Source organism: Notamacropus eugenii, chromosome 5, assembly GCF_028372415.1.
Source record: "Notamacropus eugenii isolate mMacEug1 chromosome 5, mMacEug1.pri_v2, whole genome shotgun sequence".
Lineage (NCBI taxonomy): Eukaryota > Metazoa > Chordata > Mammalia > Diprotodontia > Macropodidae > Notamacropus > Notamacropus eugenii.
The window spans coordinates 27,142,518-27,156,153 of record NC_092876.1 but is presented as its reverse complement, the minus strand read 5'-3'; the positions used below and the strand labels follow the sequence as shown (position 1 = coordinate 27,156,153).

The following is a 13,636-nucleotide window of genomic DNA, read 5'->3' as shown; positions in this document are numbered from 1 at the left end:
AGCTGACAGTGTCCTTAGAACAGAATATATCAGAGCTGGGAGGGCTCTTAGAACAGGGAATGTCAGGGCTGGGAGGGGTCTTAGAACGCAGAATGTCTGAGGTGGGAGGGCTCTTAGGACAAAGAATGTCAGAACTATGAGGGATCTTAGAAAGCATCTATTTCCCCTTCCACCCCCCTGCCCTATCATTTCATAGTATAACAAAATAAGAACATCTTGGGAAAGGGCCTTACTGAAGATTATGGTCCAAAGAACATCTCATGGGGACATATCCAGAACTGGACAATATCTCAGAACTCACTCCTTCCTTATTCTACTGTTAAGGAAACCAAAGCTTAAGGAGATGATGTGACTTGTCTGAAGCTTCTAAGGTAGCCAGTGGCAGAAGTAGGATTCTCATTCAAGGCCAGATCAACTGCAGTCAAGTCAGGCCTAGACTAGATACACACGTGCAATCTCACCTGTGCTCCCACACAAAATGTCTCCAAAAAGCTATGTCCTGCTTGCCTCCTTTGGCTTCCCCAGTCACAGTTCTCCATCTCCAAGGATGCTCCCACTGTAGGCTGACAATATGGCCCTCTCCTTGTTCAATGAGTCTCACTGGTCTCTTTTCTCCTTCCCCACTCCCAGCCTCTCTCCTTACCTTGTGGAGCCTTACAGGTGCTGCCCAGCTCACCATTATTCCCGAAACATCCATCGCTGTTGTGGGTAAGGATGTCCTTCTTTCCCTGCATGGCCTCCAGGAGGGAAGTTATGCCAGTGTGACCTGGTTTCAGGGGATAGGTTTTGTGAGAAGCATCCTGTCCTATGACACTGAGACAGAGACAGTGACTGAAGGCCCTGCATTCACCAGCCAGGAGTTCCTGAAATCTAATGGTTCCCTCATCATTAAGGGAGTCCAGTTGGCTGACTCTGGAAAATACGGGGTCCTTGTAAACAGCAAAGATGGTGAGCTGATGTCAGCGACGCAAGGTTTCCAAGTCTATGGTAAGAGTCTCTCTATTGTTGGATCTGGAATCCATGGCATCTTTCTTTCATTCTTTCTTTTTTGGAGAGGGGGAAGGCAAGGCAACTGGGCTTAAGAGACTTGCCTAAGGTCACGCAGCTAGTGTCAAGAGTCTGAGGCTGGATTTGAACTCAGGTCGTCTTGACTCCAGGGCTGGTGCTCTATTCATTGTGCCACCTAGCTGCCCCAGCATCCTTCTTTCTTCACTTCTATTTCTATCCCTTGAGAGCTGACCTGCTTTTGTAGAAAAGGCAAAGTCTCAGTCAGCATATTTGAGTTCCATAGCAAAGTTGTGTAGACCTGAAAACTTGGTTAAAGAAAAGACAACAGGCTAAATGCATACCTTTTATGATTTAATTAATTAATTGATCAATTCCCTATTAAAGAAAACGGTAACATAATGCATTATGGAGCCAGAAATGTTCTGGCTACCCAGTGCAGAAATCTGCTGGCTTATATACATTTTGCCGTGAGAAAGAAACTCTCCTAATTAAGCAAATTATAAATTCAGTAAGACAGGACAATTAACAAAGCAATGTCAGTTGGGCCTTGTGATTCTAGGCTGTGTAAACATATGTCTCTGTGACATACAATAAGAAAATCCCACCAGGCTTCCTGTCCTAAACAGGTACTTGAAATAGCTGACACAGGAAAGGGTAAACAAAGTTTCAATTGAAATTACGACCTAAGATGTCTATATTTTCTTTACCACTAATATGCCATAACAAACATAGTATATGTCTATAGATAATAAGATATAGTGTCTTAGGTTAAAGGTCTCCTAAGGAATGTAGAGTCAGCCTTGGCTGGCTTTGTTGACATAGGAAGAGGCATTCTCTGAGTTTGCTTCAGAGAGAACAAAGAGATTATTCCAAAATTTTATATTAAACATTATCAGTTGTCACAGTTGTTACTGAAGCTGGGACCAGATTCAGTGCAGTTGCATGGGTGAGTAGTAGGACTGCCCTTGAAGGGAAGAATGTAGTCATACAAGGGGTGGACTGGGAGAAGTGGTGATGTGCCCTATCCTCCAAAGAGTCCAGCCTCCAACCCCTGGGAGGAGGAAGGAGAGGGAGGAAAGGTAGGAAGTTGCAGAGTGGTGAGGAAGCAGGCTCCAAGAAAGAGGTAGGATGCCCAGTCAAGCCACAAATTAAGGGGCTAAAATTCTCCTTTGCAAAGGAAGTGCATTTCCTTAATATCAGGATCTTGGCCAGGGAACCAGAATTTCATAGGTAAGATGATCAAAGGAAAGAATCTTGAAGGATGGCCAGGTAGACCCCTATGGTTCTGTGAGTTCACTGTGGGATGGTAGAAAGAATGCTGGACTTGGAGCCAGTAATGCTAAAGAGAGTTAAAGATCTTCCCCATCCACTAATGGGTCTGCCCATTAAGGAAAGCTCACCTTTTGTTAATTTCTAAGGAGACCCTAGTTCTCAGGGGTTGTGATGCCTTCTGGCTCTGCTTTCCTAGAGTTTTCTTTCTGATCAGCTGCAACAGCTTCCCTCTCTGATGTTCCCTCCCATTCTCTCTTCTCTGTTTGTTCCTTTTCTTTGCTTTTTTTAGCCAAATCTGGCTTAGTAGCTCCTGCACTTGGGGACAAGCGGCACAAAGACACCCTCAATTCAATGTTTTGGGAGGTGAGGGTCAGAGGAGACCCCAGGATACCACAAGATTGCTATTGGGGAGGTAGGGATTTTCTAGTAAGGTGACGAAAAACCTCTGGGGCAGAGGAAGAAGCTCATTTTCTATTTTAAGTAATTAGTCTTGCTTATTAGGTGCTTAGCCCAGTTATTTCCACATTGTGGAAGGACTCCACCCTTTACTTTCAGTGCCCTGGGACAAAGGCCTAGTTGTCTCTAGTTTGTAGCATTATAAATGAAGAGCTAGACCGAACTTTAAAAGTCACTCCTTATTTTACAGAGGAGGAAACTGAGGTCTAGTGAGGTGAAGATTTGCCCAAGTTTACCCAGGAAGTAGGTGCCAAAGCCAGGATACGAACCACCTTGACCATGGTGGATTTTTGTTTTGTTTTCTGGCTAGCATTTGTTTTTTATTTCACTTTAACATTAATTCAGTATGTGTAATGACTATATTGTAATTTGATGTTATACATAATCAATTATGAAGCAGATAAACTGAAACTAAAAACAATTGATGACCATTTTCGGAGAATAACAATCGGTGTCCCAGTTGTTTATTCATTGCCCTCTTAGTCTCTCAGTAAGAATTTATTAAGAACTTTTTGTGTGCCAGGCACTATGCTAAGCCCTAGGGATACAAAAAGAAGCAAAGGACAGATCCCACAATTTGAAAGCACTGAAAGTAAAAGGTATTTTGGGCAAGCAAGTATATACACATCAAGCCATATACAGGATAAATAGGAAATAATTAACAAAGGAAAGGTCCTAGAATTAAGAGAGGTTGGGAAGGTAGGATGTTAGTTGGGACTTGAATCCAGGGAGGTTGGAAGTCAGAGTGGAGGAGGAAGAGTGTTCCATATATTGGAGGTAGCCAAAGAAAATGCCTTGAGTGCATTTAGTTCAGAGAGCAGCCAGGAGGCCAGTGTCACTGGAAAGAAGAGTGCTTGTTAGGCTATGATAATGTTTAATATAAAATTTTGGAATAATCTCTTTGTTCTGTCTGAAGCAAACTCAGATAATGCCTCTTCCTATGTCAACAAAAGCCAGCCAGGGCTGACTTAACATTCCTTTAGAGACCTTTAACCTAAGACACTATCTTGAATAATGGGATGTTTTCCATATCTTAATATTTGTAGACATATACTGTTATGGCATGTTAATGGTAAAGTAAATACAGACATCTTAGGTCGTAATTTCTATTTGAAACTTGGTCAAATTGTATTTACAACCTATGCAATTAAGAAATTCCTTTCTAATGGTCTAGTGAATCACTTATGGAGATCATAAATCTGAAGGACACAGAACACTTCTTTGTCCTAAAACAGATTTAAGACTGCCCAATTCTTTGTATTGGTAGCCAGAACATTTTTCTGGCTCCATAATACATTATGTTACTGTTTTCTTTAATAGGGAATTGATTAATTTTTTAATTAAATCATAAAATGTATGCATTTAGCCTGTTGCCTTTTCTTTAACCAAGTTTTCAGGTCAACAGGTATAAATTGTAAGAAGACTAGGGAGTGATGGAGTAGATTATTAAAGGTTCTGAAGGCTAAGTTGATTCCGGAGAAGACTGGGTGCAACTAAAGTTTATTGAGTTTGGGGGTGAAATGGTAGGACCTGTGCTTTGGGAAAATCACTGTGACAGCTAAATGGAGGTTAGATTGGAAAGAAGAGAGAAGTGAGGCAGGCAGACACATCAGCCGGTTTTTGCAATAGTACAGGCATGAGAGAATAACGGTCTGCATTAGAGAAGGGAGAATATCTCTTCAAAATGTCCAATGAGTACTTCATTTTTGCTACTATAGATCAGCAAAAAAGTTGGGAATGAATAAGTAAATTTGAGAATCATCAGTGTAGGGATGATAATTGAATCCATGGGAAGTTATGAGATCACCAATGGGAAAAATTATAGAAGAGAAGGGGACCAGGAGAGAGCTTTGAGGAATGCTCATGGTTAGCAGTCATGATTATTCCAATATAACTGACTCAAGTCCATGCCCTCTGTCCATATAACTCTTTTTAACTGCCCTAATAATGATTTTTAAAAAGTTTGTGTGAATCAGGGAGTAACTAAAAAGTAAGTAAAATTTAGTATGGAGAAATGATTGTGTTCTTTCTGTGAATGATATAACAGAACTTAATTGTTATTTGAGAGGCAGTTAGGTGGTGATAGAGTACTGTCAAAAGTCAAGAGGAATCATCTTCCTGAGTTTAAATCTAGCCTCAGGCACTTATTAACTGTGTGATCTGGTTAAGTCACTTACCCCTGTTTGCCTCAGTTTCCTCATCTGTAAAATGATCTGGAAAAGAAAATGGCAAACCACTCCAGTAACTTTGCCAGGAAAACCCTAAATGGGATCACAAAGAGTTGAACACAACTGAATCAACAACAACAATTTTAATTTGAATAGATCAGGCATTTGTAAGCTGGGAGAACTCAGACAACACTCTTTCCAGCCTCCTCCCCCCTCCCCCATCCCCTGTGCCTCAGTAGAAAGTAAAAATCACTTTAGGCTTCCTGTCCTGAGTTCTGAGTTACAGATTTATTACACCTCTTGTTGTCAACATCTCTGCTACCCCCTTCTGACTGCACTCAACTTAAGGAAAAATTGTAAGGTGGCCTTATAAATGAATTGGAAATTGGAATTTGTAATTGAGATGTAATATGCTGTGGTTTAAAGATTTCTGCTAAAAACTTAATGGCTTTTTGGAAGTTTGCACTTAAAATAAAGATGAAAAGTGAACAGCATAAACCTCCCTCCCCTTTTCAGAGGTGATAGATATATTTTCTTTTTAGTTAAGGAGGTGATTTAATCTACTAAAAAACAAATGGAATTGAAGCTAGTTTGAAATAATTATTTTTTACCAAATTAGGAGCTAAGTTGCTGGAGTTGTAATAGACTATGGGAGCATAAAGTAAAAGTTAGTGACTAATTGGTCACGTATAAGGAAATCTGTTAAGGAAAACTTCAGGGCAGTGAAGATTAGTTCTATAGGTAGTCTGGGATATGATTGAGGAATAAAGATTACAGGAATTGAGCAAATAGAAGGAAGTAAGGAAGTGATATTGGATCAGAATGTGGAAGGAGGACACAAAAGGTTCTCTTATTTAATTAAAGTAGATTGGAGGGATATATATAAAGAGAGAGGAAGAGAGGAAGTTTAGGCAGATAGGGTTTCAAAGTAAAAGGGATTTGGAATTTTACAAAGAAAGATTTGAGGGAAGTTTTTGATCTCTTTGAGATTAGAAGAATATGAGAAATATTATGTAATAAAATGGCAGTGTGTAGTTCCTGGGTTCCAAAGCAGGGGGATGGGAATGGGAAGCTATCATGCAGAGCTTCTTCCTTTCTCTGGCCCAGGGTTAAACTAAAAAATCTTGGAAATAGTGAGTGGGGAGTGGGGGTGGGAGGCTAGATTGTGAACACAAAAGGAATTGATTTATTTTGGTGATTTAAAAAGAAATAAAGGAATAGCTCTGGGGAGTTGGGAGTGTCACCCTGAATATTTGAAATTGAGTGAATTGATAATGATGGGTACTGAATTCCCAAGTACTACCAACTAATGATCCTTGAGAAAAAACTATTTGAAGTTTTAAATGTTACCAGTAATCATAAAATTCCAGATTTGATTTAACAAAATTTTCTTCTGAAACAAAATAGGACATGCCACAAAATGTGGTGAATTAGAGCCTAATTCAACCTATACTAACTGTCTGACATGAAGACAATCATGGATCTGTAAAACCTGAGTCAAAAATCTTGTCTCAGAAATGTGTTAGCTGGGTGACCTTAAGCAAGTTACCTTACCTCTGTTTCCCTCAGTTGTGTAGCATTCAGTTTTCTCAGTTGTGTATTAGCGTCTATGTGGAAGTCCAGAATATAATTATTTTCTTGATTTCTTATGACTGATTTTTTACACCAGGATGAGTTTTGACTAGAGAGGAAGAAAGGATATTGACTGAACATTTTTGTGTAAGGCCTTGGTAAACTCTTATTGCTAATTTGTTACAACATGAGGACAATAAAAGCTGTATCCAGACCTAAGCTACAATTAGTGAAACTTTGAGTTGAAATCTTTGTAACTATAATTTGATATTGTTCTGAGTGGTACTTAACTGAATCATTATTAAGGCAGCCATCCACCATTTGAGGGAAATGCCACTAGTTGTTCAATGGAGTCTAGCCTAAGAACTATTACAGGTGGAAGCCTGTGCTTCGGAAAGGCTGAAGGACAACCTTGATGGAGACCAAGGTAGAATCTTCTTAACTAGGTTTCCCCATTTTGTTATTTCCTTCTTGAATGAGATTGTCTCCCGCCTGATTAATCCTGAGTCTGACTATTAAATAGTGGAAGTTGGCTGTGTGATTGGCTGTTCAAATATTAACTATGACTCTTACTTGAAATCAAACAGAATTAAGGATGCTTTACCCTATTATACCTATGTTGTCATTTTGTGCCCTTAGAAGAAGAGTTTTGATGCTGTTATAACTATCTGCCTGATTCTTCTTTTCATAGCAAATCTCTAACTGGGACAGGTAAAGATGTAAATAAAATATCCATATCTATATATCTATCTCTATCTCTCTGTGTGTATATCTATGTATCTATGCATCTGTGTATCTATGTATCTATCATCTATGTATCTATCATCTATGTATCTATGTATCTATGAATCTATGTATCTATGTATCTATCTATCTATGTATCTATGTATCTATCTATCTATCTATCTATCCATCTATCTATCTATCTATCTGTCTGTCTATCTATAATGGATCTTGTTGTTGCAGTACTCCAGTACTTTTGCACTGCTACAATGGGATAGTAGTATGAAAGATCTTACCTTTTGCAATCTGAATTTGTAGGCAACTAAGTATATTAGTCTGGAGCAGATAGGTGACTCAGTGAGTAAAGTGTCAGGTCTGAAGTCAGGAAGACTCAACTTCCTGAGTTAAAATCTGATCTTAGACACTTACTAGATATGAGACCCTGATCAAGTTACTTAACCCTGTTTGTTTCAGTTTCCTCATCTGTAAAATGAGCTAGAGAAGGAAATGGTACTCCAGTATCTTTGCCAAGAAAACCCAAATAGGATCACAAAGATTCAGACATGACTGAAATAACTAACAATAATAGCAACCACATTTGATAAAGTTCTTAGGAGATACGTGTCTCATTTTCCCACATAAGAAAGTACACAATTTAACTTCATTGAGTCCCTTATGATTATTTTTTCATGTCTGCCTTTTTATGCTTCTCTTGAGTCTTGATTTAAGTGTCAAATTTTTTATTCAGCTCTGGTCTTTTCGTTAGGATGCTCAGAAGTTCTTTATTTCATTAAATGTCCATCTTTCACTTGAAGGATTATACTCATTTTTGTTGAGTGGGTTATCTTTGGTTGTGATCCCAACTCCTTTGTCTTCCAGAATATCATATTCCAAGTTGCCTACTCTCTTAACATAGGAGTTACTAAATCTTGTGTGACCCTGACTATGGCTTCATGATATTTGAATTATTTTTTCTTAATGCTTGAATAATTTTCTATTTGACCTCTGAACTCTGGAATTTGACTATAGTATTTCTGGGAGTTTTCATTTTGGGATTTCTTTCAGAAAGGGATTGGTGAATTCTTTTAATTTCTATTTTACCCCCAGGAACTAAGATATTGGAAAAGTTTTCCTTTATAATTTCTTGAAATATGATGTCTAGACTCTTTGATAATGACTTTCAGGTGTTCTAATAATTTTTAAATTTTCTCTCCTCACTATGTTTTCCAGATCAATTATTTTTCCAAGGAGATATTCACATTTTTTTCATATTTTTGACTTTCTTTTATTGTTTCTTAATTTCTCATGGAATTATTAGCTTTCCTTTGCCCAATTCTAATTTTTAAGAAATTATTTCTTTAGTGAATTTTTGTACCTCTTTTTCCATTTGACCAATTCTGCTTTTTAAGGAGTTCTTTTCTTCAATGAACATGTGTGTCTCTTTTTACCATTAGGTCAATTCTGCTTTTTAGTGTGTTATTTTCTTCAGTATTTTTTTGTGCCTCTTTTTACCAAACTGTAAATTTTCTTTTCATAACTTTCCTTCATCACTCTCATTTCTTTTCCCAATTTTTCTTCTACCACTCTTATCTCTTTCTTTAACACTGCCAGGAATTCTTATTGGATGTGGGTTCAACTAGCATTTTTTCTTTGAGGCTTTGGTTATAATCTATTTTTTTCTGCATTGTTGTCTTTTTTCTGAGTTTGTGTCTTTGTCTTCCCTGCCACTGTAGTAGCTTTTTATGGTAAAATTATTTCACTGTTGTTGTCTGCTCCCCAGGCTATTTCTTCACTTTTAACTTTATGTTAAAATTGGGTTCTGCTCACCTAGGGTGAGGAGGCACCATGCCAAGCTTCAAGCTTTTTTATGCTGCTGTTTTCAAAGCCAGTTCTGGGGTCCTGCCAATTTTCAGAGCTTCCAAGGTGGTGTGACCCGGGGACAGGTGTGGTCATTGTTCTCCTGGTCTGTGCTCTGATCTTTACCTAGGAAAGGCTCCTGTTCCTCTACATCCACCAATGCTAGTGCTCTTCTTGACCTTGGAACTGTGATCCAGAACTGAGTATGAGTAATAGAGTTGCTTATTGGCAACAAACTTCACACAGTGTCAGCAAAGGATCCCCTGTAATCTCTTTCTGATAGTTGTCTGAGCCCTCCTCACTATCTCAGGGCTGAGAGCTCCTGAAACTGTTGCTACTATGTGTGGGCATTCTGGATAGGGCTCCACCCTGGTGTCGCAGACTTCCCTTGAAGGACCTCCCAAGTTTTCTTAGGCTGAAAAAATATGTCACCCTGATCTTTTGTTGGTTCTGCCATTCCAAAATTTGATTTGAGGCATTATTTTAAAGTCAATTAGAAGGAAATGTTGAAAGAGATTACCTGGTCTGCTGCCTTGAATCCTCTATCTTTGCTTTGCACCCTACTGGTACTCTTTTGATGGCCTGACGTGGATGAAGGATTAGAATGGTTTGATTTTGTCCCACAAGGCAGATCTAGGCAGAATTTGGCAGCTGAATGACTCAGTGGATAGAATGCTAGAACAGGAATCAGGAAGACTGGATTTCAAATTTAGTCTTAGATACTTCCTAACTATGTGACCCTGAGAAGGTCACTTCACTTTCCTGAGTCTCAGTTTCCTTGTCTGTGAAATGGGGATAATAAAGACAACTACCCTCTGGTAGTTGTGAGGATAAACTGAGATAATATTTGATGATATTTGCAGACCTTGAGGTAATATAGAAATGCTATTATTTTGATGATGTTAAGACCGAATGAGACAATAATTATAAGGCATTTGGTGTTGTGTCTGGCACATAGTAAGTACTATATAAATGTTGTTATGGTGGGGGTTATTATTTAGGACAAATGAGAAAGGTGCTGTAAACCTAACCTAAGACTGATGTTAGGAATAGTTTTCCTCCTGAGTAGAGCTCTCCCCAAATGCAGGTGGTAAGCTCCTCCTTGGCTGGTCCTGAGGAAGAGACTGTATCCTTACTTGTCAGGTGTGTCCTAGTGGATATGTGGTTTTTAGAGGGTCACTCAGATCCCTTCCAACTCACATTCTGCAATTCTATGATTCTGTGACTTACTCAAGGTCACATAGTATTCTGAGCAATAAAGGACCTTCTAGGCTAAGCCTCTTTCTGTGTGGAGGGACAATTTGAGACTGAAAGAAGGAGAAGGGGGGCATTCAATGTCACATAGGCAATAAGTGGCAAAGCTGGGATTTGAAACCAGGTTCTTTTGCTTCAAGTCTGGCACTTTTCTGTAACACCATGATATACCTTAATGTTTATGAAGCACTGTCATCAGGGAAGCCCTAGGTCTTCAATAATAAGCATTCTTATCCCCATTTCACAGCTGAAGAAGTTAAGGTCCAGATAGTCAAGCAGTCAGTCAACAAGCATTTATTAAATAAGCTCCTACAATATTCCAGGCACTGTACTAAACTCTAGGGATATGCAGAAAGGCAAAAACATAGTCCCTGTCCTGGTCATGAGAGAAAACTTGCCGAGGGTCACAAAATTAGTAAGTAGTAGGGCCAAGGCCATACCCCAAGATCGACCACCAATATAGCAGGCTGCTGTCTTGGCATGCTTGGCAGAGTGGAATGAATCTCTGTCTTGAAATTAGGAGTCCTGGGTTCAAGTCCTGGATCAGATACTTGGGCCAGGTTGTCTGACCTTGGCCAAGCCATGGACAAACCTTGTCTTGGGCCTCTAGAAATGAGTCCCAAGATTCAAGTTTGAATCCTGGCTCTGCTTTATACTTCTGGGTATCACCTAGGGCAAGTCACTGAATCTCTGTGGAACTCAGTTTCCTTATTTGTGAAATAAGGAGCTTGGATCAGAAGGTTTCCAAGTTCCCCTCCAAGTCTTGCTCTACCTTCCAATGGTTTCCCTTGTCTAAATGAACAATTCTCAGACTTTTTGGATTTAAGATTCCTTTCTGGTCTTAAAAATGACCCAATACCCCTCCTTTCCCCCCATAGCCTTTGTTTATGTGGATTATATCTATTGATGTTTCCTGTTTTAGAAATTAAAGCATCTTACTATGAAAGTAGTTTTGACCTCATGGACCCATGAAAGTATCTTGGGGACCCATCAGGATATCTGGAACACACTTCGAGAACCACTGGTCTAAATGTCAGTTTTTCCTTACATTCTCTTGTTGAGCAGCTGATGGTGCAGTGGGTAGAGCCCTGGGCCTGGAATCAGGAAGACCTACATTCAAAATCAGCCTCAGACACCCTAACTGTGTGACCCTGGACAGGTCACTCAACTGCCGTCTACTTCAGTCTCCCCATCAACAAAATGGGGATAAGAGTAGCACCTACTTCCCAGTATTATTGTGAGGATGAAATGAGCTAACATTTGTAAAGCCCTTAAAGGGTTATGAAAATGCCTTTATTATTAATTTAAATCTTTTGTGTTTATTCTCAACCTCTCTAGGCCTCAATTTCTCTAAAAATAGGGGAATTAGACCCTCTAAGACCTCCAAACATGAGAACTGGCTGAAGGAATTGTGCAAGTTGGGCCTGGGGAAGGGAAGCTAGGTAGCACAGTAGATAGAGTGCCGGGCCTGCAATCAGAAAGACTTGAGTTTAAAGTCAGCCTCAGACGCTTTCTAGGTGTGTGACTTTGAACAAGTCACTTAACTCTGTTTACCTCAGTTTCCTCATTTGTAAAATAAGCTGGAGAAGGAAGTGGCAAACCACTTCAATGTCTTTGCCAAGAAATCCCCAGATGGGGTCATGGAGACTCGAACATGACTGGAATGAATAAACAACAGCTTAGGGAAGGGAAGGATTGGGGTGGGAGTGTCATGAGAGATGAAGACTGTCCTGTGGAGGGGCAAAGGAACCTTGATCTGCGTGATCCAGAGGGCAAAACCAGGAGCAGTGAGAGGAAGGAATAAAGAGGTAGATTTAGGCAGAAGGTCAAGTCCACCTTCCTGACAATTTGAGTCCAAAGTGCTTGAGTCCAACTTAGGTCTCATTCTGTCTCAATCTATGGATTCACCTGTCTTGGCTTCAAGTTTCCTCCTCTGCTCTGAACCCTGTGCTCTGGCCTTAACCTCTTCAGGCCTCAGTTTCTATATCTATAAAATGGGGGCAAGAACTCTGCCCTGCCTCTGCCCTGCCTCTGCCCTGCAGTGATTATGATGCCACGCCAGCTCTTCTTGTGTGTGACCCTGGGCAGGACATTTGTCTTCCTGTGCCTCAGTTTTCTCCTCTGTAAAATGACCTTGAAGGTACCTTCTTAGCTTTAGACTCTTGTGACCCTATGTTGACTCCCACTTCTTCAAGGAGGCATCCCTCAAGTTCCAGATGAAACTTCCCCTTCTCCAGAAAGCCTTTCCCAATCCCCCTTCATTCTAGTGCCTTTTCCCGTTGGCTATTTTCTATTTATCCTCTATAGATCTTGTTTGTCCATTGTCGCCTACACGTTTTTTTCCCCATTAGACTGTGAGGGCAGGGACTGTTTTTTACCTCTTTTTATCCCCAGTGCCTGGCACATAGTAGGAGCTTTATAAATATTTATTCACTGACTGACTGTATGGGCTATGGGTATACCCTCTCCCTTGGCACAATGGGCCAACCTCTTTCTTTCTCTTGTTCCAGAGATGCCGTCAAAGCCCAGCCTCATCATGGATGCTCCACCTGAGGTCATTGAATTCCAGAGCTCAGTGAAGTTCATGTGTAACTCCAACAATGTGGACGTCAACATCTCGTGGTTCCTGAATAATCATGAGCTCCAACCCAGTCCGCACCTGTCCCTGTCTTCAGATAACAAGAGCCTCACTATTCACAATGTCACCAGAAGGGACAGGGGGTACTACCAGTGTGAAGTTTGGAATCTAGTGGGCTTGCAGAGCAGTGATGACATCAATCTGATTGTCTACTGTGAGTATCTCCCCTTCCCTCTAGAGACCTGAACCTGGACCTCTCACATCTTTGCTCAGCAGCATGAACTGAGTAGATAGTGAGGTCCCCATCATGGAGCTGACCACTTGTAATAGAGGAGATTCTTGTTCAGGGTTGGGATGGCTCAGATCACACAGTCTCAGAGCTGGAGAGGAACTCAGAGGGGTCACAGGATCATGATATGGAGTTTAAAGGTTATCTATTCCAGTGCCCTACTTTACCTCAGAGAAGAAAATCAAGGAGAAATAACTTACCTAAGGTCATACTGGAAGGTAATGACAGAGCCAAAATTTATCCCAGGTCTGAGTCTGAATCTAGCTCCAAGGAGCATCCACTCCAACCTTTATATTATTGGGGATGCCCTCAAGGATTTTGTCCAAGTTCCCCTGGAAGATGCTAAGATTTCTTTTGGTTCTGAGATACTGGGAGATTGTCCGTGGCCATGCCTGGGAGCTGACTTCAACTGGCAACTGTGATAAATTTTTAGGAACCACAGGGTCCACAGGAATAGAT

The 13,636-nt window shown here is 40.3% G+C and overlaps 1 protein-coding gene across 1 annotated transcript in view; it reads left to right on the top strand.

Annotated features, from left to right (window-relative positions):
• CEACAM20 (CEA cell adhesion molecule 20) overlaps positions 1 to 13,636 on the top strand; it is a 28,659-nt gene that overhangs the window by 4,367 nt on the left and 10,656 nt on the right. Inside the window, exons 2-3 of the mRNA XM_072615529.1 lie at positions 631 to 987; positions 12,821 to 13,102. Coding sequence (XP_072471630.1) covers positions 631 to 987; positions 12,821 to 13,102 — 639 coding nt within the window. The remainder of the gene's footprint in view (positions 1 to 630; positions 988 to 12,820; positions 13,103 to 13,636) is intronic.